General features: G+C 34.6%; 1 protein-coding gene across 9 annotated transcripts in view; it reads left to right on the top strand.

The window, feature by feature from the left end:
* Window positions 1-25,622, top strand: part of Kdm6a (lysine demethylase 6A) — a 126,063-nt gene that overhangs the window by 63,054 nt on the left and 37,387 nt on the right. For all 9 annotated transcript variants that reach the window (XM_051179506.1, XM_051179512.1, XM_051179508.1 and 6 more), the window contains 6 exons: window positions 9,748-9,802; window positions 12,966-13,000; window positions 16,273-16,366; window positions 20,179-20,305; window positions 24,826-24,924; window positions 25,061-25,280. In XM_051179506.1, the coding sequence (XP_051035463.1) occupies window positions 9,748-9,802; window positions 12,966-13,000; window positions 16,273-16,366; window positions 20,179-20,305; window positions 24,826-24,924; window positions 25,061-25,280 (630 nt within the window). The remainder of the gene's footprint in view (window positions 1-9,747; window positions 9,803-12,965; window positions 13,001-16,272; window positions 16,367-20,178; window positions 20,306-24,825; window positions 24,925-25,060; window positions 25,281-25,622) is intronic.

Genomic DNA, 25,622 nt, shown 5'->3' with positions numbered 1-25,622 from the left:
TAAATACTCCTTCCATTACAGATAAGATCTGAAAAAAAAAAGTAACTGTGGAGGTTTAGGCATACATGTGCAGGTGTGCATGCTTGGAACCCAAAAGAGGATATCTTCTTCATTCTCCACTTCCTCCTTTGAGACAGGCTAAACCCTAGAGCTCATAGTGTCTCAGTTAGGCTGGAAGCCAACAAGCCCCAGCAATTCTCCTTCTTAGTCCTATTCACAGCTGAAGTTACAGACGTTCACAAGACACCCTACTTGTTACATGGGAACTGCCATCCAAACTCCAGTTTTCATGATAGTGCAGCAAACACTCTTAACTACTAAGCTATATAGGTGCATCTTCTCATCAGTTGTTTGTTATTTCCTTGATTTTTTTTTTCCTGATGAAAGATGTTGTTTGTATACTACTTTTTAAATGATAAAACATTTATATGAAATAATTTATTTTCTTAATAGATTCCTTCTGTCCAGATATGAAATGGATTCCATAGCCTCCTGGTTTGTTTCAGAGTTTATGGTTTTTTATCAAAATACATCCCTAAAACATATTCAACCTATTTTGGTACTATATAAACTATATATAACCTATTTGGTACTATATAAACATATATATATATAAATTGTTCTGTGTCTTATAGCCTTCCCCCCCCCCCCAAGCTATAAAGGAGTGTGAGATAGGATCACCTTATTAACCTGAGCTGATCTAGAACTTGCTATCTTTTTGTCTCAGTTCCACTGCTGGGTTTCACAGGTATATTCTTTCATGTCCTGCTTCAGTTCTTTAGTTCCCAGTTTACTATGCTTTTTTCTACAGTTTGTTTTAGATTTGGGTGTGGTGTGCGCCCCCCTCATTGTTTTGTTTGTTGTTGGGAGATAGGATCTCATGCAACCCAGCCCAGCCTAGCAGAAAGTTAGTCCTGAACTTTTTCTTTTTTAATTAAATTTGATTTATTTTATATGTATGGGTATTTTTACCTGAATCTGTTTAATACTTGTTTTCCTAGTGCCCGAGGGACTAGATATATAGAAGTTTTTGAGCTGTTATGTGGGTGTAGGGAAATAAACCTGGGTCCTCTGAAAGAGTAGCTGGTGTTCTTAATCCCTGAGCCATCTCTTCAATCCCTAGTCCTGAATTCCTGATCTTTCTGCCTGTCTGTTAAATCCTATGATGTGTATACCATACACATCAGTCTGCCCATCCTCAGAAATAGGAAGTTAATGACCTCATTTTTCAGTCATGGTGTTATTTTTTTCCATTAAATTGACCAGTAAATATCTCCTGTAGTTAATTCATGATGGACACGTTTCTCAATTTGTAAACTGGTTTACTATTACCTGAATAAGACTTCATTTCAGGGTGATAAGTCTATACGGCATCTTTTAAAAATCTTTCCTGTACCAGATAATATTTATCCCAGTTGGATTTAGTTTTTTTTTTTGTTGTTGTTGTTGTTTTGTTTTGTTTTGCTTTTTAAAACAAGATTGAATAAATTTAGGCAGTGATTTTTATTTTTAATTGCCTTTTAATGATAATGATAATTAACTTTTTTTTTGTATGCTTGAAGCAGTGTACAATGACTGCTTCTCTAAAAGTACACTAATTTCAGCAAATAGTTTCTATACTGCCCCTAATTTCTATGCCCTGGCATACTATTAAAATTATTTCTTGCATTTGAAGCTAATAAATGAAAATAAAATCCATGTTATTCAGTCAGTTAATGCCAGTGTATCTGTTTAATGAATGAGGACAATGGAAAAAAAAAAATCTATCTATTTGTTTTTTTCTGGGGTTGCCTTTTTTTTTTTTTTTTTTTTAATGTATCTTTGGAGCCTATTCTGGAACTCACTGTGTAGACCTGGCTGGCCTGGGATTCACAGAGATCTGCCTGCCTCTGCCTCCATCTGGCAGTATTTACATATTATTAATATGTATCAAGTTGAGAACTTTTAAATTTTGGAGCTGGAGAGTTGGTTTAGTGTTTAGGAGTACTTATTGCCCTTCCAGAGGATCTGAATTTCAGTTCTATCACCTATGTTGGGTGGCATAAAACTGCCTGTAAATCCATCTTGCAGGAATCCAACACTGTTCTCAGTGGGTACCTGCACATGCATATACATAAATGATTACACATAGAAAATAAATTATGCTGTTTAAAAGAACATTCAGTTTGATTGTTTTTCTGTTTAGCTAATCTTTCTATCCTGTCCCTGTGAGCCAGAGGCCAACTTGGGGTAGCTTATTTTCTCCTTTTATCATGTGAGTCTCAGAGATTTAAGTCAAGTTATTGGTCTTTGGTCTTTTTCTACGGAATTGTATACTGGCTCTTCTTTGCTTTTTGAGACTAGGTTTCTCTGTGTAGGCCTATCTGCCCTGGAACTCGATTTGTAGAGCAGGGTGGCCTGAAACTCACAGGAATCTATCTGCCTGCCTCTGTCTCTCTCCTGAGTTTTGGGATTAAAGGTGTAAACCCCCCCCCCCCCCCATTAGTCATTTTGGTTGTTTTTAAAAGGACTCTCTCAATCCTTTCCCTTCCTTCCTTTTTTTTAAAAACAGAATTTAAACATTGTTGCTAGTGGATTTTTTGTTGTTGTTGTTGGTTTTTTTTAAAATAATTTGACATTTGAAGATAATAAGTGATTAAAGGGATGAGATGAGGATTAAAAAGAACAGTTGAACAGAAATGGATTTAACTCAATCCTTTAAAAAAAACAAGCAAACAAACCTGGCTCTTTATCAGGTATTGGTATGTCTTAAATGGCTAGATAATGAAGTGAAAGAGGCTATAAAATGCCTACTTACAGTGTAGACTCAAAAAAATTAGGAAAGAAGTTTATTTGTTGTATAAAGAAACTGATAATTCAGTTTTTATTGAATGCCGTAGTGCATAACTTTGTCTTCTTATAGTCAACATACTTTTATGCAAAATAGCAGTTTACATTGTTTTTAGCTTGCTGGAAACTGTTCCTACATAAATCACAGTGATCCTTTTAAAAATAAGGTCTTGATATATAGCTTTGATCTAACTGTAGAGACTAGGCTCACCTGGAACTACTAGTACTCTTGTCTCGTCATCACCTGAGTGCTGGAATAAGTATGAGTCATTATACCTGGTTTCTGGTTTAAAATTTGCACATTTTATTCTGTTTCAAATGCTGATATATTAAAGCCAAAAAAGATAAACCAAGACAAGACTTCTTTCTTAGGAACCACCTTGGAATCTATGAAATGCTTCCTTTTTTTTTTTTTTTAAATTATAGATACACAGGTTGTTTCATGTAGTCAGGCTATTGTGAACTCAAGAAATAGGTCCTAGGAATTTGGATGTTAGCTATTAATTTTTATCCGTACTGTTAAATTTCTAAATATCTGTGTTTCTTTATTGATACTTCAACCTTAATTTTTGTTATGTCAGTTATCTGAAGATAGTGACAGTTACTATTCCTTCTTCATACTGATGTGTTCTCTCTTTTATGATATTCCTATCTTACCTCTTCTGACATTTTGAAACTTCTGGTCTTGGAGTGGATTGAGAGAGTATCTTACCCATAGGATTTACCTTTTAAAAAGTTGATTGGAAAGTTCCCTTATCCTCCAGTAGTTTAGAAAATTTGTTGAAAGCTTAAAAGCTTAAGACTTATGTGTTAGATTTGGCCTGTAGCAAGGTACTAAGAGAAGAAATTCTTCACTAAAGAATTGTCATAGTATTGATATGTCATAGAAGCCATATATGTCATGAGAAAGGTCTGTTCTGTATTTTTAAACTTTTTTCAAAATAAATTTCCTACTCAGGTATGTCCATTATTGGTAGCAATACCACAAAGTACAAGGTGATGTCTAGGTTGTGTTCATTCCCACGCCTTGTGAAGTGACTCTTAATACTTGTCTTTTTTGTATGTTTCAGCATATATTAAAAAGCGTTAGAGCAGTATTGTAGTAGAAAATTTAGTAATTCTTTCCTACTTTTAGTTATAGTGTGTGTTTCTTCCTGCAGATCAACTGTTGGTTCCTTTTATTTTAAGACATTGACTTTTTTATGGTTAGGAGGCATTTGAATTTTGATTATGGAAATTTGAAGCCACTTCATTTCTTATGATTTAAACCTTAAACTGTCACTGGGAGTGGAACCCTGCTTTCAATTGAATAGAACACAGCTGTTCCTTTTGACATGCTGTCTGCTTTCCATACATTTTCCCTCAATTGTGAAGGAGATATCTTTTCTTTGTTCAATCCTTTTCCTACTACTTGTTAACTTTATCTGGTGATAGCTCAATTGATTTATGTAGACATTTAATAATAGTTGCATTTCTCTACTTCACTCTATGAAGTATTGTTTTTGTATTTGACATTTATTTCCTGGTTTAATTATGTGTTCTCAGTATAGAAAGTAGTAAAATGTCTGAAATACTTAAGTATCTATAAGACATATATTTGAAAAGATTTTAATTGCTTATACATGTGGCAATAAATATGATCTATACAGGGGGATTAAGGTAATTACAGATTTCTTCCATCACAAATTTCTTTCCTAGAAGCTTTAGGAGCACAACTCATTTGGAATTAAAAAGTGACTATTAGTATTTATTAGTAATGATTTAAGTTTGTAGATATATTTGATGTTAAACTGCAATTTATGAAGCAATCAGTACATCTAGTTTCTCTTTAAAGGTGGTTATGTTCCAAAATAACATTTTTCTTTATAAATTTGCATATCAGCTTTAGTTTGAATAACTACAAGTTGTTCACTTGGTGGAAAGAACTTGAAAATCAGCTTGCCTAGTTCTGGTTATTTGTTCATGCATATTATACACATACTGGGTCTAGTTGATTATTATGATTGTTATTTTTTGAAGTTTTTGACACAGGGTTTCTCTCTATGTAGTTCTAGCTGTCCTGGAACTCACTTTGTAGACCAGGCTGGCCCCAAACTCAGATCTATGTGCCTATGAAGATGTGTGCAACCACTGCTCGGCTGTTAAAATTTTTGATGAGTCACTTCTAATTGGCAAAATACCTGCAACAGTGAAGATTTGGGAGACTAAATGGGATGTTTACATGGGAAAAAACCTGAGTTAAGAGCAGGACAAACAAGTTCTCAGAGGTGAATGGATGGGTAGATGAGGCCATAAATTCAGGCTACAGAATTTAAGGAGATTACTAACTACTGAGTTGATATAGGAAGTGGTCCCTTATTAATTGCTTTGATTATTATATTAGTTACTTGATATTGTGATAGAATATCTGACAAGTAGCAGTTCAAAGGAAGAAAGGCATCGTTTGGCTTAGTTTGAGTTGATGCAGTCCATCATAGAATAGAAGACATGGTGGCAGAAACTTGAGGTGGATGCAGAAACTCTTATCTCAATAAAGATTTCACATCTTTCCCAAATAATGCCACATGCTGAGAGGGCCAAGTCTTCAAACACATGAACCTATGGGAGGAGATTTTATATCCAAATTACTTCAGGCATTATTTCAGTTACTGAAATTAAGTGATAAAGTAAAGGTGCAGCCAAGCAGTTGTGCCACACATCTTTAATCCCAGTACTTGGGAGGCAGAGGTGTGGATCCCTGAATTTGAGGGCAGCCTGGTCTACAGAGTGAGTTCCAGGACAACCAAGGCTATTATGCAGAGGAACTCTGTCTTTAAAAACAAAAAGTAAAAGCAGGTTTTGAATTTGGGAGGTGAAAATTGATTTAAGAATATATTGAGTTGCAGTTAACCAGGAGATACCAATCAGATGATGTAGGCCAGAGCCAGGAAGAATAGCTAAAAATAAGGTTGGAATTTCAGTAGTATGCAGTATGTTCCTTTTTGTTAGAGAAACTTTTTTTTTTTTTTTAAAGAGATCACAATTTCAAAGAAGAATCCTGCAAATAACCCCCCCCCCCCCCCATGAACATAGTCAGGATCTGGTAGCCATTAGGAATAGGAAGTCAATAATGTGCAGTAGTCTCTCCTAGACGCAGTCATAGTAATAACTTTGTGTTTAAAAAGACTCAAATGAGCTAAGGTAGAGGGCTATGAGAGGACATTAAGTCAGTTTAGACAAGATTGTCTCCCATGCCCTTCTAGAACCAAATCCTTTCATTCTACATTTCTTTTATTTGTGTTAGATCTCCTTTTTATTTTAAATTACGATATTAGAAGACTATAACAATGAAAATAATGTCCTTTGATTTGCAACAATATCCGGCATACCTTTCTGTCTCTTGGGTTATACATAAAGTCCTGTTTTAAGGGTCCTACAAAAACAGTATGTTCTTCAGCCTGAGGCTCATTTTAATTGTCTTGGGGGAGGTGGTGGGAGGCCCTGTTCCGGTCTGTTTCTGTATTCCCTTAACAAGTTAAAATGAAACAAAAGAAAAACCTTGTAGCACAATTAGGTCATTAGTACTATAGCCATAGGAGAGTCCCTGGTATAGAGTAAAAGCTTAAAATAGCTTTTACTCCCCCTACAACCACTGGGTTTCTCTGTCTAGCCCTGGCTGTCCTGGAACTTAGTAGATCATGCTTGCCTCAAATTCACACAGATCCATATGACTCAGCTGGGATTAAAGGTGTGTACCACTCAATCAGTGCTAATGTAACTCTTAAAAGGCCATGTATGTCTTGCTTGAATGCAGATAACAGTTTTGGCTATGGACCCACCTTGCTTATATATTCTGAAATAATGGTTTCTAGGGATAAGCACACAATATAAAAACCTTAGAATAGTGCCATTTAACACTTTTGGTGGTATAATGGAACCATAGGTATATTGGAACCATATACATACAGATTGTTTTCTGGTTTGAATAGTGATACCTCCAACTCTTATTCAATCAAAACATCCTGGATTGAGTTTATAATCCAAATATTGCTATAAATTAATAATTTTTAAGTAAAGACAAAACAAATTGTATACTACTGATATTTCAATCTTATTTCTAGCTATTCCTGTCTCTGGGCTTTGGCCTACACCATCTGGTTGATATCCCTTGGTTAACTGCACCTCAATATATTCTTAAATCAATTTTCACCTCTCAACTTCAAAATCTGCTTTTACTTTTTGTTTTGTTTTGTTTTTGAGACAGAGTTTCTCTGCATAATAGACTTGGCTGTCCTGGAACACACTCTGTAGATCAGGCTGCCCTCGAACTCAAAAAGATCTACACCTCTAATTCCCAAATACTGGTATTAAAGGTGTGTACCTGAACCACTTATTTGTACTGTTACTTTATCACTTATTTTAGTCAACAAACTAATTGTAGTAATTTGGATATAAAATGGAATCACAGATGCCTGTGAGTCACAATGTGTAGATATTGGCAACTGAATCTAGGTCCTCTTCAAGAGCAGCAAGTACTCTTTAATTGCTAAAATATCTTTCCAGCCCCTTACTAGTAAATTTATTTTAAACAATTATTGTAAGAACTTCTATTTTCTTCCTTTTTGTGTTTTTGCGTTTTTTTTTTTTTTTTTTTTTTTTTTTTGGTTTGGTTTTGTTTGTTTGTTTTTTTGTTTTTTTGAGATAGGGTTTATCTGAGTAGCTTTGGAGCCTGTCCTGGAACTAACTAGCTCTGTAGACCAGGCTGGCTTGAAACTCACAGAGATCCACCTGCCTCTGCTGGGATTAAAGGCATGGGCCACCACTACCAGGCAATTTTTTTCCATTTTATAATACATAATTTAAGTACATAATCTTTTGCTCGGTGATGTTCCTCCGTCTTTTCTTTTTGGAGATTTGAAACAATGCACTAATGATTTGATTCCTACTTTTAATAGTTCTGATCATTATATAAATAAGTGACTAAAATGATTCTTGCCAGGTTTCTGTGCAGGATCTTGACTGTTGGTGGATGATCTTCCTTGCAGCATTTCTGTGAAATCCGTAAAACTTGAATTGTCCTCTTGAAGGCTGTTTCCTTTTAGTTGAGTTGTTGCCTTTGTTGCCTCAGTTCAGAAAGGGCTGTCTTCTGTCAAATATGAATTTCTATTTATAGGCTAGAAAAGACTTAGGAATATAGTGCAGATTGAAAGTGTGATTGCTCTGCTTGATTCTCTTTCTGTCTAGAGGAAAGCCTGCTTTACTTTTACTCTCAAGCTACTGGTATATCTTAAAATAGGCTATTTTCTGTTGTGGTGGTGGTATACTAAAGAGATGTTTGAAGACATAAAAATCTGTTTAGTAGACCAAAGGAAAGGGCAAGCATTCTTTGAAGTATCAGATATTGAGCTTTGTCTTCTCTTTTCTTTTTTTAAATTTAGTCAAGTGTGGCATTTTATTTTTGTTGATCACTGCTCACAGTGTGTATATGTCCTTAGGGCATTGGAGGATTTCAATAAATGTTTACTGAATAGATTAAACATTTAAGAATTAGTGTTTGTATTCCTATTTTAGTTTACCCATTTAGAAGTTACTACAAGCCTCAAGGGTTAAGAAAGCTACAAATGCAGAGGCTTGTTTGATTTTACATATATGTAGCAGACATTTGTGATTGTGCATAAAAAGCTAGTCCTGTCAAATTACTTCCCTAACTTTCCTTCCATATAATGTTGGGTAACTGCCAGTTTATTCTTATTACTTGAGGGTTCAAATTCATCAAGTGCAGTTTTGTTGTTTTCATGTTGAAATATGATACTTAATACTTATTGATAGTATTTATCTTGATGGAAGTTAGTTCTGTTAGGGCTTACATCTAGAAATTGCTACTATAAATAGCAATACTTTTTAGATGGTTCAATTATAAATAGAAATAAATTTATTAAAGTTGTTTGTTTTTTAAAAAAATGATTTGTACTATGATTGTTTATTTCAAAAGTTTTGTGGCGCCTGGAAAATTAGAAAATATGTGATGTTTTTCCAGCGTATTAAAGATTATTTTGTTTATTTAACTTGAAATGTATATATATCAACTCTATAATGTCTGGTTGTCTTTTTAAAATTTTGCTTATATGCTCAATTTAATGTTGCTAAACTAGGTATGTCACTAAGTGTTCTTACATTTAAAAAAATTAATGTTATATGCTGATGCTAGCATGTATTTTTTTAATGTATGCTTGTAGTAAGTTTAATATTGCCTGAGAAATTAAGCAAATTGTGTGTGTATACACACACACACACACACACATTCTAAAAGGAAACTTATATTTTATAGATGAATGCAGGCTAATTATAAGACAGTTAAGTACATTGACTTGAAGAATCAGTGAAGGCAGATAGTTTTACCCTTCATGACAGTTTCTATAATGAAAGTTTTGGCTGCAAATGTTTAAGTTTCACTCTGAGATAAAAAGTGGCTGGACAGTACTATTGGACTTACTTGGACTTAACATTCTTAAAAATGGTGGTACAGAGCTGGAGATGGAAGTCAGTGGATTGGGTGTTTACCTGGCACTCAAGAGACCTTAGGTTTGCTTCCCCAGAATTTTCCCAAAAAATAAATTAATAAAAAACAATACATTGTATTTAAATTGCTTTATTACACTCCCTATTTACTTAATACTTAAAACAATAAGCTTTTTCATGAGTAAAAAGATACATAGGGTAACTTGAGATTGATTCTTCCAATTCTCTACTCTCAACTGCTTCAAGACAGCTGTAAATATATCTCAGTTGTGAGTAGTAAATGTCTAAAGTAATTCTTATTCATTTCTTTGTATATTCATTTTGTGGAACATACTTTCAAATTTTTGTTAGATCTGAGAAATGTTTTAAGATCCATTCATAGACTATATTTTTTATGCATTGACTTTCCTCTGTTTGCAGCATTTTCAGTTAGCTTTGGTTGACTGTAATTCCTGCACTTTGTCCAATGCTGAAAGTAAGTATTAAATACTTTTTTTATATATATGTTCAGATTAGTTTGTTACAAATGATGACAATACTTACAATCATATTAACAAATTTTGTACAGTTTATTTCTTCTAGGATTATTGAGTGGAACTATTGTCTGCTGTGGCTACTTGTACATATAGAATTGCAAGATTAAATATTGTCACCAGTGTGTCTGAAAGAGTTAGGTAGTAAAGTGGGCTGATGAATAATGTTGATTTAAAAAAAGTATCTTATTATATTGTAAATGACTTAAATGGAGTAGAGTGTTTGCCAATCATTTACCAGATATGCAAAAATTAATGTGGGAGCTCAATGTGTTTTGTGTTGTTAAAATTATTGGAAATACTTTGACTTTATTATAGTTTGCTATGTCATACAAAAAGTTTGAGGTGACATTTTCCAGTTAAAGAAGAATGTTGTTGTAATGTGTCTTTTGATCCAGTGGTGTTCTTTTTTTATATATATTTCTTTCCAGGAGCTGATTGGTTGATATGTTTATTAGTGTGTATGTTCTAATGTATCCATGTAGTATACTTTAAAGTAACTAATAAATAATTAAAAAGTTATTTTGATTTTGATCTAGATTTTTAAATTAAAATTTTTTCTTTGTATTGCTTTGGAGCCTGCCCTGGAACTCACTCTGTAGACCAGGCTGGCCTAAAACTTACAGAGTTCCACCTGTCTCTGCCTCCTGAGTGGTAGGATTAAGGGTGTGCACCACCAAAGCCTGGCTTTTTTTTTTTTTTTTTTTTTTTTTTTTTTTTGAAATATAAGAGAAGCTGACTAACACTACATGAAAATTTCACATTATTTAGTGGATTCTGTGTGTCAGGAAATAACTTTTGTTGTAAATTGTTTGGGTTCTCTATTTTTTTTTTTAATCCTGCCCCATTTTCTATTCATCATTCCTATTCTTTCCTTGTTATTAAGGGAGAAATAGAAAGAGAACAGTTGAAAAACATTCTATTAACCCGACGGTGCTGAGAGCAATGCGTAAAGCTGAGTGATATAGATCCAGCACCCATGTCCTCTTGACTTTCTGTTGTTCTATTTAGACAACAGTAGAGAAATGTGTTATTAGTGAAAGCTAGTTTCACTGTTTTGAGATGCCTATGAACAATTTTAGATTAGAGAGAAATTGCAGAATTTTAAATATAATGGATTAACAGCCTGGGCAAGCTGCGGTGGTAGCTCTGTTGTGGAGCATGTTCACCCCTCCAAAGAAGAAGTCTTAAATTATAAGTTAGTAAAGTGAGCTTTGAAAACCATTTCTGTAGGAGAAATGCTTCAAGCAGTATTTAAGGAGTATAAGTTGCAGTTTATAATTTGAAAAGCAGGATCATAGTGATGTGAAGCTTTTCATTATAAGATTGCTTTGGGATAAAATAGTTTCTTTCTGGTATTAATTTTGTTAATTATCAACATATTAGTTTCTGACCTTTTATGGCAATATTAATTTTTTAAGAAAAAAAAATCTCATTTGCAATTTGGTGAAACTTTTTCTAAGTTTTGAAGTTATTCTCTGTTTCAAAAACGACTTTAAATAATTTAAATATATGGTGTTTCTCATCCTACAAAGGATAATATTGGAATTAATAATTCATGGGATAATGAGATCCTTTTCATAAGGATGTAGGCCAGCCTAGAGGAAGTTTAGAATGGTATTAGAACACTAACTAGCTGTTGATGTTTTAGACAATAGTGTATTAAAAAAATGTTCTTGGCAAGAAGTTTCAGTATTATAGAACGCTGTTGTAAAAGTACGTAGAGTTTTCTATCTCTTCTTCCTAAAATACTTTCCCTGTCACATAATGAGAACTGAAATTCTATCCAAGAGCCACACTGGGCAGTAGGTGGTAAGGAATGGTCAAAGCCCTTCAATACCTTCAGTATAATTTATAATTTTATTTATTACTTTTGTGTTTTTTATTTTCTAAAGATATTTTAATTTTCACTTACCGGATGTTTAACATAGTGTAATAAAACTCTTCACCCTGCATGTTATTTGAAAATTCACTATGTTTTGTTTGTTTCCTTACTTTGCTTGTGTGACATTGTTTACCTGGTATTGAGGCATCAAGAATCACCCACAGAAAATGAATAAAAAAGCAGCCTTTCAAACTTTGCCCATAGTGTCAGAGTTGTAATTTCAGAAGTATAAATTGATAACAAGCCTCCCCAAACATTTGACAATAGTTTTTGGATAAACCTTGCTTTTACAAATCTATGTAAACTATGTATATACAGTTTTGAGAGGCTCTCAGGGCCCTTGAAATTCAGGTAAATACACACTCACTCACCCACCCACATCCCAAAAAGAAAAAGAACCAGTTTTCCTTCATTGTTTTTGTACATGGATAATATAATTTCAGGAAGAGGGGGAAATAAAAGCCAAGACATTTTCCTCTTATTTTCAACATTTATGGTTAATTCCAGGATTGTTTACTTACTACTTGCCTTCCAAGTGCTCTGTCATTATTGTTTGTTTGTTTGTTAATGATTAAATCTGACTTTGAAGCACTTAAAAAACTAATCACTCAACCCTCTGACTTACTACCATGATCATTTTGGTGTATAACTTCTTAATAAATGTTGTTTGTTCTTCTTAGAATCCCCCATGACAGTGCCCCTTACCAGCAGGAAGTAGTTTGGAAAGAACAATGCCCAAATTTCCAAATATTGTCTATAAATGTTTGTTTTCATTTAAATGGACTTGGTTATATATAATAAATACATTAATAATAATATAAAAAAGTGTTGTGTTTGTGTAATATAACATGGGAAATCTGATGGCTTTTTTGTTTTAATGTGTTTTCTTATTAAATATTGTCTTTATTATACATTTGAGTTGTAACTCAATTACTCATTGTTGCCATTTTGAACTTTATAAAGTATATACTCTCTTGCTGTAATTAATAATAACTAGCAATTTTTATTTTATAATGACCAACTATGGCTACATAGTTTGTTTGTTCTTCAGTATGATTGTATATTTTTATTAAAAGAAGTAAAAGTTATGTTCCTATTCTTAAATCTATGTAATATAAGCCATGCTTGCTTATTTTCAGTTTTGTTATCCTTGCCTAATTTGCCTCAAAGTTTGCTATATTGTCACTGACTGGCTTTTTGTTTTCTACCATCCTTTGCAGTTCAGTTTCACATTGCCCACTTATATGAAACTCAGGTAAGTGCTTTAATTCATCTATGTTCAAAAACAAATATACAGTGTCATTTACATCATGCGCTAATGAAATTAAGTATATTCAGGTAACTTAATGCAGTATGAGCATTATTTTATGCATTTATATTCAAGTTTACTTAAAGTATTGCTTCATCACCTGTTATACAAGCTTGACATATATAGAGAAGATTCACTCATAACTTGCCTATAGACTTTTTGGTAGTTCATAGGTTATATTTAATATTTCTCTTGTGCAGAATACTTCATTCTGTTAGAGATGTTTATCATACTATGTTTTTAAACGATTTTCTCTCTGTGTGTATGCACACGTACGTGTACACACACACACAAATACACAAATTTCTTTGGTCTTAATTGGAAAAAAACCCCAAGTCAGACATTGGGATTAATGCTGAAGATCAGAGAAGCAAAAACAGCCAGCCACTGGAGAGTTCTTATGTCTACCAATGCTCAGACTGATCTGCCTGATCTCAGACTACTCCTGACTTCACTGGTCCTCAGCCTCCTTGAGTTCTTGTCTCTCCCCATTTTATAATCCTCTCTAGTGCTAGGATTAAAGTCATGGGATCCCAAGTGCTGGGATCTGTTTCTTTTTAGATGGGATCAGTTTTGTGTAGCCCAAGGTGACCTTGAACTTACAGAGATCTGTCTGCCTTTGTCTCCCTAGTGCTGGGATTAAAAGTGTGTTCCACTAATGCCTTGACCTCTATGGCTAGTGTGGCTAGCTTTGCACTCTGATCTTCAGGCAGGCTTTATTTGTTAGACCATAAACAAAATATCACCACATGTGTAAGTAAGTGTGTATGCCCCATGTGCGTGCGTTTGCCTGCTTGCCTACCTGAGTGTATATTTGTGTTCACATGTGTTCAGATGCCCTTGGATTTATAGGCAGTTATGATCCACCTGATGTGTACGTTGTGAATCGAACCTCAGTCCTCTTCAAGAGCAATAAGCACTCAACCATCACTCCTATTGCTTTAAGAAATGATATCACAGTGCAGTCTAGGTTAGATCCTCAGGCCTGGATTATATTTGTTTTGTTTTGTAAAGTCACTATTCTTACTTGTGATTTGTGCTATTTGATCATGCTCTGCAAACTCACTTAATGCAGTTATTGTTTTGTATGTGATATGAAGTAAAAATCCAACTTGGTGTTTCTTGTTAGAATGCAAATATATTTTTGAATATGTCACTGTTTTGTATTTCTAGTGTTTGGGTGTGTAGTAACATTGAGAGTTCACAAGGTATAGCCTTTCTAAGGTATAAATCTGATTATATTTGTTGAAATAGTTCACTGTCTCCATTATCAGCTGACATAGCAAGGTTTTTGCCAGCAGTCTTCTAGCATTCTAACCATTTTTGTCTTTTGTTTTCTCTAAAATATACTATCACAATACACAGCATGATTTTGTTTTTCTGTCTTTAGTCTTCAAGCTACATTGTAGCCCCAACCATTCCCATCATGTGCTAGGTGTTCAACAAGTACTTTTTTTGTGAAACAACTAGTTTCATAGGTTGGCCCTTATATTTCTGTAACTGCCTACTCAACTTTTGTGGACTAGATGAGATTAAATAAATAGAAATTCATTTAATAAGTGCTGATAATCTCACCATGCAGTTGTCTAAATTGTTCCCTCAATTTTGAAATAATGTGTTTTATATATAGTATAGTTCTTTTGTTATTTCCAGTGCTATTTATTAATTTCATTTGATACTTAGAATAGATTGAACAATTAGATATTACCTTTTATTCTAGTTAATTTGTAGATGTCATATCATAGTGTAAGTGATTTGACTGTAGTTCACATAGCCAGTTTTGTATTTTTCCCTATAGTTTTTAAGATTTATTTTGCTCAGCCAGTTAAATGGTAGTATAATAATAAAAATAAAAGCTACTGCAATCTATTGTTCTGCCAAATATATTTTTCTTTTTTAATTTAAAATAGAAACAAGTTTTTTTTTTTTTTTTTTTTATTAACATGTCAATTCCAGTTCCCTCTCTCTCCCCTCCTCCCCTGCCTCCCACCAACCCTCTATCCCATCCTCTTTCTGCTCCCCAGGGAGGGTGAGGCCTTCCATGGGGGATCTTCAAAGTTTGTCATTATTTGGAGCAGGGCCTAGGCCCTCCCCTGTGTGTCTAGGCTGAGAGAGCATATAAGGTAGTTATCAATCTCATTATCAGGCATTTAAGGTAGCCTCTCTACTATTGCTTAGATTCTTAGTTTAGGTCATCCTTGTAGGTCTCTCTTAGGTCCTCCTTGCTTTCTGTCTTCTTTGGCATTGTGTTTTTCTTTCAGAATGTGGGTTACCTCACTCAGGATGGTTTCTTTTTAGTGTGACCATTTGCCTGCTGGATTGTGTGGTAGGCTGATTCCCATTTTCCTGAAGAACCAGCATACGGTTTTCCAAAGTGGCTGTACGAATTCGTACTCCCTCTAGCAGTGGAGGAGTGTTACCCTTTCTCCACATCCTGTCCAGCATAAACTGTTGTTCTACTAAATATAATTTAAAGGCAGTGTTTGCAAGCTTTTCATATTTTGGCCTTTTCCTTTTGCTTTCAACAAGTAGTTTTAAATTTGACTGCTGTGATAATAGCTTTTGGTCATGCTTAAGCCTTGTGGAAAGTGCTGTGGGTACATTGTTGTATTTAGAGGTTTGTCTATGGAACTTGAAAATACTGTAAGCATTATTATACTATAATTATGGGAGTTGTGATATATTTGAAATTATAGAGGTTATAAATATTGTAAGATTTCATATTCTGGAAAGTATGTTTATAATAGGTTTTAATTACATTTGTACCTGCAATTTTATTATAGCATTCTTTTTTGCATGTATTCACCTACATACATTATTGAGTTGCTTGGAATCTTGTTGCTAGGAAGACAAATTTTACAATTGGAAGGAGAGTACTCTTTTCATTAATGTTATTAAGAAAAATTGAGCTGATTTTCAGTATTAAATAAGATGCTTTTAGCTCTTGGGAGTCAGCAAATACTTAAGGTCATATTTTAATGATACTGTGTTATAGTGAGTGTTATTACTAGCATTAGGTATAATGGAACATTCCTGTTTGAACCCGTCTAGTGTTAAAAAGAAGCATTGAGTAAGTGAATCAGTACTTCTTACTTTCAGCTAGTTTTTAAAAATGTGCCAAAATATAATAAATATTATATAATTCTTAATATGTGGAATAGTTCTTTAAAGGTTATATTGATTTGATTTTTCTCTGGATTTCTTTTTCTGTGTTTTAGAGGAAGTATCATTCTGCAAAAGAAGCTTATGAGCAACTTTTGCAGGCAGAAAACCTTTCTGCACAAGTAAAAGCAACTGTCTTTCAACAATTAGGTATGTAATTGTGTATTTTAATGTGTTTTTCTGTATATTTTTCAGAGTTGGTAAAAATCTGAACCCTCTGTCAAGCATTTCCCATCTTACAGTCTAACTATATATTATATAGTGTAATTCTTGGATACACAGACACACACACACACACACTCATTTTTTGTGGGTGGTTGTTTTTCGAGACATGGTTTCTTTGTGGAACAACTATGGCTGGCCCTGAACTCACAGAGATTGCCTGTGTCTGCCTCCCGAGTGCTGTGCGTAAAGGAATGCACCACCACTGCCTGGCTAGATCGTCCTTTTAAATTTTGAAAATCTAATCATTGGGTGAGAAGGTGAAATTACTTTCCTTATGCCATGTTACATTTATGCTTATTGCAATTCAGTCATTCAGTAGTTTATAGGTGTCCTTTTACAGCTTTATCAGTATTAATCACTAAAATATTTTATCAAAAAATTATACAAACTCTAGCACACATAGTTCTGTTTTAATGTTAAATGTGAGGACATGTAACTATTTCACTCTTTGTGTCATTGTTTTGAAGAAGAGAGCAAAGAAGCCATCCAACACTTAATTTTGTTCCCTAATTATTGAGTTATTTCTTTTCTACAGTTTGTATTGTAGTTATCTTTTGTTTGGTTTGGGTTTGGGAAAGGGTGGGGTTGGGGTGAATGAAACAGAATTCTCTCTGTAGCCTTGACTGTCCTGGAATCATTTAAGTTGTGTGGGTGTGTGGTTTTTTTTTTTTTTTTTTTTTTTTTTTTTTGTGCATAATTTTGAAGTGAGTGGAACAGATTTATTGTGTTTGACTATATATAATGAACACATTTCCTGCTGTATTAGTTACTTTTGTATTGCTGTGATAAAACACCATGTCCAAGGCAACTTGTATAAAGAAGAAGGATTTATTTTGGTCTTATGGCTCCAGAAAGATAAGATTCTATCTTTTCATGGCAGGGAAACATGGAAGCAGGCAGGCAGGCGGGTGGGGAGGAATAGCTGAAAACACACATCTCCAACCATAAAGCAGAACCAGAAGGGGCAAGTGGGGGAGGACAGAGAGAGAGCACGCGAGCTTTTGAAAACTCAAAGCCCACACCTGTGACATACTTCCTTCGGGGAGGCCATACCTCCTAACCCTAACCCAAACAGTGTCATAAACTGGGGACCAGATACTTAAGTGCCCAAGACTCTAGGGGTCATCTCATTCAAGCCACCACATCTTCATATGAAACTTTGGCTTTACATTTTAATTTTAGCTATTAGAATTTTACTTCAGTTGTCTGTATTTTAAGAGTTATAAGAGTATCAAAATCCTTATGAATTATAGTGATTGAGTAATATGGATTTTTATTTTTAAATTTAAACATGTTGCTAGTACAGTGAAAAAGTTCTGGATTTGTAAGTAGGAAAAAACAGGTGTGGTACCTCAAATTATTTACCTGTCAGTTAATACTATCTATCTCTACCTTTTTTTAAACTTAAGACTGGAATATTGTGATTATATTTTCTGAATCATTAATCACCTCACTTTTGCCAGTGGTTTATATTTTGACTTTAAAATATAAAAGTAAACTCATGATTTTGTTCAATTATGTCTGCTTTATAGCAACTTGTTTTCTGCTTTTGGATCAACTTGTTTTAGAAGCCATTTCTCTAGGTCCTGCTTTTACCAAAAAAAAAAAAAAACTTTAAATTTATTGTAGGAGAGGGACGTGCACTTACAGGTACATAGGTGCCATGGTAGACGTTTGGCTGTCAGAAGATACCTACACCTTTCAGAAAGTCCATTTCCTATTTCTACCAGGGATTGAATTTAAGTGCTTAGGGTTCCACAGCACATACCATGAGCCATGTCACCCCTACCCCAGTCTTGTTTTACTAGTAATAGAAGGAGAGAGATGGGAGGAGTGTTTTTGTTTGTTTTAACTTTGTTAAAACATGGTAACTGATATTTTTGGTTAAATGACAAATGTCAGAAAAAAGGATCCTTGTTTGTTTCATATGCTGTAGACTGTACAAAGAACAAAACATGTAGAGTGATTTACAATTAAAATAAGATCTACGTATACTTGATCTTATGCATTTCAATGATTTAGAATATAGTATTCCATGGTGTATTTTTTTTTTCTTGATTAACTACTTAGAGTCTTTTTTTCCCCTTAAATTTTATAATTTCTCTCTATTATGTGTATGGTGGTTTTCCTTGTGTTTAAATCATGTACCTCGGATATATCTGGTGATTTCCAAGGCCAGAAGACAACATCTGGCTGAGCATTTATACCTTTAATCCCAGCATTGCAGAGGCAGACAGATCTCGGAGTTCACCAAGTCTAGGCCACCCAAGGCTCAACAACAACCCCTTCCCCAAACAAAACAAAAACAAACAAAGAAGCAAAACAAAGAAACAAAGAAACAAACAAACCCAGCAATCATCAGATCCCCCGGAACTGGATTACAGAAGCTGGGAATTAAACCCAGGTTCTCTTAAACATCCAGTGGTTTTAATACCTGAACCATCTCCAGTTCTCTGATCATATTTTTATGGTATTTCTAACATTTGACTAGATTTTTCATATAGTTCTGTTTTTCAAAGTTAAGTATTTTATAATTCTTTATAGTTTGTATTTTACATACAGTGTGAATTTTTTTTTTAATCCAAGGAGGTAGGATTGTGCATGTTTGTTAATCTGAGCTGTCATTAGTTATATAGCTTTATATTTATTCCTTGGAAGTAAATATAGAACCAATGGAATGTCTTAGAGATTCTTTAAACTTAATTTTTATTTATTTTTCTTATTTTACATATTGATCACAGTTCCTTCTCCCTTCCTCTCCTCTCGCCCATGCCCCCCACCACCATCCCCCCTCCCCCAAACACACACTCCACATGTGGGATGATGCCTTCCTGGAGAGGTCATCTAAATCTGTCAAGTCATTTGGAGTAGGGACCAGGCCTCCCTCCTGCCTCTAGGTTAAGGGAGTATCCCTCCATGGGGAATGTGCTCCCAAAGTCCTTTTGTGCACTAGGGATACATCCTGGTTCTACTGTCTGAGGTCCCTTAGACTGCTCTAACTGAGATCCATGTTCAGAGGGTCTGAGTCGGTCCAATGCTGGATTCCTAGCTATCAGTCTGGGTAACCATTAGCTCCTCCTATACTTAATTTTTATGTGGAATAGTATGTATGATATTTTCTCTATGTTCTTTGTAACAGTATGAGAAAATGATTATTAGTGGCTAATACAGCCTTGTTACTTATATTGATTGATAATGTATACATTTAGAGTGGACATTTTTGATCAATGGTAGATTAGTGGATTTATCTAGAATTTATAATTACTATGTTTTAAGTTTTTTTTAACTCATTATTTTTAAACTCATTAATTTCTTTTAAAAGCTGCTCATTTCTTTGCCATTATCTTCCTATGAGAAAGACTTTCTTAGTGCAAGAATTAGCAATTCTAAAATACATTGTGTTTTCTCAAGTAGATCAATAATATATTCATGGGGACTGGAGAGAAGGCTCAGTGGTTAAGAACACTGGCTGCTCTCCAGTGACCCTGAGTTCAATTCCCAGCACTTAACACGGTGGCTGACAAACATCCATAGTTCGATCTGCTTCCCTCTTCTGCCCTGTGGGCAGAACATTGTATATATAATACATACATACATACATACATACATACATACATACATACATAAAGCAAGCTTAAAAACAAATAATACATTGATGAAAAAGGTTACTTTGTTAATTTTCTGCTTCATATTTTTAAAAATAGAATTATTATATACTGTATGTTAATGTCTTAAAGGTTGGATGCATCATACTGTGGATCTCCTGGGAGATAAAGCCACCAAGGAAAGTTTTGCTATTCAGTATCTACAGAAATCATTGGAAGCAGATCCAAATTCTGGCCAGTCCTGGTATTTTCTTGGAAGGTAAACTTTAACCAAAGAATTATATTTTGCTTTTGGTTGTTATAGCTAAGGGATTTTAATTACAATCTCAAATGTTAGTGTACATTTATACATTGAACATTACTTTTCCTCTTTTTAATACATTATAATAAAGATTCCTCAAAGGTAAATGATAAAAGAAAACTTTTAAATAAATAGTTTTCTTATAACCCTGTCTTCTTAAGAGGACATTTCCTATTTTAGTTTTTCATTTAACCTGAATTGTTGCTACTTTTTAAAAAGGTCCTATCACATACTACTGTTTTCAGTGAAGTACTTGTGTGCCATTCCTCATGAGTGCTAGCATTTGATTTGTAGTAGACCTCAGGTCACACCTTCACTTAAAATCTTAGTTCTTTGAGAAAGTGAGTACTTTCTTTTCTTTTTTAAAAAAAAAAAAAAAAAACTTTTTAAGTTTAAATAAAAAATACTCTTATTTTATATTTCAGTTCCCTCTCCCTCCCAGCCTCCCATGTCTCCTTCCCCCTCCCCTATCTCACTCCCCCCATCCACTCCCCAAGGAGGGTGAGGCCTCCCATGGGGGATCATCAAAGTCTATCACACCATTTTGGGCAGGGCCTGCGAAGGCGCCCTCCCCTTCCCCTTTTCTAGGCTGAGAGAGTATCCCTCCATAGGGAATGGACTCCCAAAGGCCATTTGTGCACTAGGGTTAAATACTGGTTCCACTGTCAGAGGCCCCATAGACTGACTGCCCAGGCCTCCCAACTGACACCCATTTTTAAGGGCCTGGTTCAGTCCTATGATGTTTCCCCAGCTGTCAGACTAGGGTCTGTGAGCTCCTACTTGCTCAGGCCAGCTGTTTCTATGGGTTTCCCTAGCATGCATGGTCTTGACCCCTTTGCTTGCATGGTCTTGACCCCTTTGCTTATCACTCCTCCTCCTCTGCAACTGGATTCCCAGAGTTCAGCTCAGTTTTTAGCTGCTTCCATTGGCTACTAGATGAAGGTTCTATGACAGCATTTAAGGTAGCCATCAATCTCTTTGTAGGGGAAGCGTATTTAATTTGGCCTCTCCACTATTGCTTAGATTCTTAGGTGGGGTTCTCTGTAGTGAGATAGTCCTACTGTAGCACTGACCACGCCCATTGGGGGGTGGAGCCATGGGCGGAAGTGACCTGTGGAAGGAGGTCGGAGGGGGCCAGGAAAGGCTCTCTTTCTGGCATGACTGGGACAGGAGAGGATCGGGTTGAATTTCCTGGTGTTCATCTGTCTAGGTTGTAAGTTATTTCTCCCTGAATAAACATCTATTCGGCCTATTTGTTTATCCTGATCCTTATTTACCGCGATATCTGGTGAATTCCTCAACATTTCCCTAATGCCAGATTTCTCTTTAAACTTATAATGGCTACCTCTGTTAAGGTATCTTTTCTTGCTCTCCTTCTCTATTCTTCCCCTGACTCAATCTTCCCGATTCCTCATGTTCTCCTCCTCCTTCCATTTCTTCCCTCTGCCCATGCTCCTAATTTGCTCAGGAGATCTTGTCCCTTTCCCCTTCTCCTGGTATCCATGTATGTCTCTCTTAGGGTCCTCCTTACTTCCTAGCTTCTGGGGTTGTGGATTGTAGGCTGGTGATCCTTTGCTAATAATCCACTTATGAGTGAGTACATACCCTGTTTTTCTTTCTGGATCTGGGTTACCTCACTCAGGATGGTTTCTTCTAGTCTATCCATTTGTTTCTTAATTTCAAGATTTCATTGTTTTTTTTCCCACTAAGTAGTATGTAAAAATGTACCACATTTTCTTTATCCATTTCTTGCTTGAGGGCTATCTAGGTTGCTTCCAGGTTCTGGCTATTACAAATAATGCTGCTATGAACATAGCTGAACAGATATCCTTGTTTATATGAATGTGCATTATTTGTTTATATGCCTAAGAGTGGAATTGCTGGATCTTGAGGTAGACTATTTCCCATTTTCCTGAGGAAACACCATACTGATTTCCAAAGTGGCTGTCCAAGTTTGCACTCCTACCAGCAATGGAAGAGTGTTCGTTCCCCTTTCTCTACATCCTCTCCAGCATAACCTGTTTTTGGTGTTTTTGATTTTAACTATTCTGACAGGAGTTAGATGGTATCTCAGAGTTGTTTTGATTTGTATTTCTCTGATGGCTAAGGATGTTGAGCACTTTCTTAAGTGTCTTTCTTCAGTCAACTGGTTATATATTCTGGGTCATTGAGATGTATGTATTATTGTGCAAATATATTTTAAACTTTGCTGACTTCCCAAACAAGGGATAGTTAACACATTCTAACTTGCTTTATGATTCAAGGTGATCATTTCAGAGAGTAATTATTTTTCATCTATCATAATATTCTGGGTCTATTTTAAACTTTTTTGATGCTTTCTTACAGTTACTACCATCTAATGTTTTGCTTTTAATGTAAGAAATGTTTATGAATAAATAACATATTAAGGGTTGTTTTTCTATCCTTGTCCCTATGCTTTTGTTCCAATTTCATATTATTACTGACTTTTGTCACAAATTATCTTTCCCTATTACAATTTGTAGGTACTATGTGAAACTTGGTTTTCTTTCTAGTCATTAAGTTTTGATACTGTTCAATCTGTATGATAGTACTTCTTAGGCTTGTTTTTACCTCTCTCTACTAGATGTCCTCTGTTCTTGTAGCTTTTCTTTATATAGATGAATTTCAGAAATAGTTTTCTATAGAGCTATTTTAATTTCAAAGTTTTCACAAAGACTTTCCATCCTGATAACCTCACCTATTATTCATCACATTCTATCATTCTTCGTTCCTTTTCCTCGCTTTTTGGGAGACAGGGGTCCTAGGCATAGTGTATCCAGGCAAATACTCTACTACTTTTACTCAGCTACACTTCCAGCTTCTCCCTTTAATTGTTTAATCAAATTTTACAACTAAGTTGTAGCCACACTTTAATGGATATGCAATCAATCAATCCTGTAGTCTTTGCCACTCTTTTTTTTTTTTTCCTCCCTTCTTTTGCCCTTTCTGCTTCCATTCCTTTCATCTCAGCTTTGACATGTTCCAAACTAGTAAATGTAATCATCCTCTGTCCTGTGCATAATATTCCTTTCAGTCTGTACTATACATTGTTGGCAGATAAATCTTCTTGTAAAGTGCTTTTATCACAACCACTTCCATTGTTAAGAAAATAGACTTTGGGTTTTTCAGGGGCAGTGGTTCTGAAACTGTGTGCCTGTGCAGTGAGAGAGAGAGAGAGAGAGAGAGAGAGAGAGAGAGAGAGAGAGAGAGAGAGAGAGAGAGAGAGAGAGAGAGAGTTCTGTTTTCAAATAAATACATTAGAATTTGTCAATACCATTCAAAAACTTTCCTCTCGTTACCTGTGTCTGATTCACTGTTTCATACACTTTTCAAAGAATAATTAGGAGGAAAAAATCTTTAAGCAAGTTAAGATTTTCAGATTTGCTTTTTCTTTTGTTGATTATTCTTAACTGGTGTTCTCCCAACATAAGCAAATAATACGACAAATACTAGTTTCATTTGCTTGCAGTTAGGAATTTCTGCTCTAAATAATATCTGTCTATAAATATTTACATTCTTTACTCTCAACTCACCAGTCTTTTTAATTTTTTTCCCCTAATTCTGCATGGATTGTAGTGTCTTCTTAAACTGTTAGTCATTTAATATGGCATTTTGATATGTATAGTGCCTTCATTCCTCATTTAATTGCAAACTTCTTGGGGACGGTAATTCATGCCTCTAATTCCAACACTAAAGAGGCAGAAGAGGATGGACCTCTGTGAGTTCTAGTCTGGCCAGTAGTACAAAGCAAGAAGGAGGGCGGGCGGGCAAAAGAAAAGAAATTAAATTGTAAACTCTTTGGAGAGAGATCTAGGGTATTGTTTTCTTTTTCCTTTAGCACCAAACATTTTTTTTCTTTTGTAATTTCAGTGATGTTTGTGCAACCATTAGGTACATACTCTAAGAAAATGGCAGATATTGTAACCTAAATTTTATATTGCTGTCTTTGGTAGCCATGAAATGCTGCATACTATATTTATATTTATTGTTTATGATACTTAGGAACTAATCATTACATTAGCATTTTTAAAAATGAAAGAACATTTGCCTTTTAATATTTAAGAAAAGAGAAATTCATTAGCTTTTACTAAAACATGTGGTTTTCGGTTTTTGAACTCTGTATTTTGACTGTATAAAAAAACTAAAGGTCAAGATAAAAAAGCAGAGTGTAAAGGATCTTTGCTCAACTCTCAATATTGTAATATTGAAGTGATGTGGCCTATACTCATTTTAATAGACTGTATCAATGCAGTATACTTTAGCGTGCTTAGGAAAGACTATAATACAGTTTTGAATTTCTAGTTATCATATATATTGCAATTTGCTTTTGCATATACTTATTATCAATACATTTAAAAATTTTTGTTTTCATGCATTACCCTTTTTAAGCAAATAAATGTAATTTGTTTTGGTATTGATGGAATTTTCTGAACCTCCCCCTTCCTTCTCCCTCTCAGGTGCTATTCAAGTATTGGGAAAGTTCAGGATGCCTTTATATCTTACAGGCAGTCTATTGATAAATCAGAAGCAAGTGCAGATACATGGTGTTCAATAGGGTAAGACTTTGTATAAATTTAATATTGGTATAAAAGATGGCTCCATCATGTGTACTTTATTTTGTAATAAAAATTGTGCTATGGAACTAACCAGTTATTCTTAGTTGACTTATTTTTCCTTAATTTCTCTTTTTAGTGTGCTCTATCAACAGCAAAATCAGCCTATGGATGCTTTACAGGCCTATATTTGTGCTGTACAATTGGACCATGGCCATGCTGCAGCATGGATGGATCTAGGCACTCTATATGAATCCTGCAACCAGCCTCAGGATGCTATTAAATGCTATTTAAATGCAACCAGAAGCAAAAATTGTAGTAATACCTCTGCACTTGCAGCACGGATTAAATATTTACAGGTAAAATGTTTAAGTGACAATTTTTTTAAAGCCACATATTTCCCCAGAACATTCAGGCAGGAATAGGGTGGCTGGAAATTTTATCTAGTTTTCTTTGGATGTCTATAATTTTTTTCCATAACAAACATACCATAGCTTTGTAATATTGTCTTTTCATTTGAAGTGAGATAAGCAATATTTTTTAAAGTGCTTTCTTGCACTTTGATGCATATTGATTGCATAAGTTTTTTTTTTTCAGTGTACTGTCTACATTTTTAAGTTGTCATAGCATTTTAAAGAAAAGAACACAAACACTGTCTTTCACTCTTCGAGTTTCATGAGAAGACAGCTAATGAGGACCCT

The sequence above is a fragment of the Phodopus roborovskii genome, unplaced genomic scaffold (assembly GCF_943737965.1).
Source record: "Phodopus roborovskii unplaced genomic scaffold, PHOROB, whole genome shotgun sequence".
Taxonomy (NCBI): domain Eukaryota; kingdom Metazoa; phylum Chordata; class Mammalia; order Rodentia; family Cricetidae; genus Phodopus; species Phodopus roborovskii.
The sequence above is the reverse complement of the archived record's forward strand: the minus strand, read 5'-3'. Positions and strand labels throughout refer to the sequence as shown.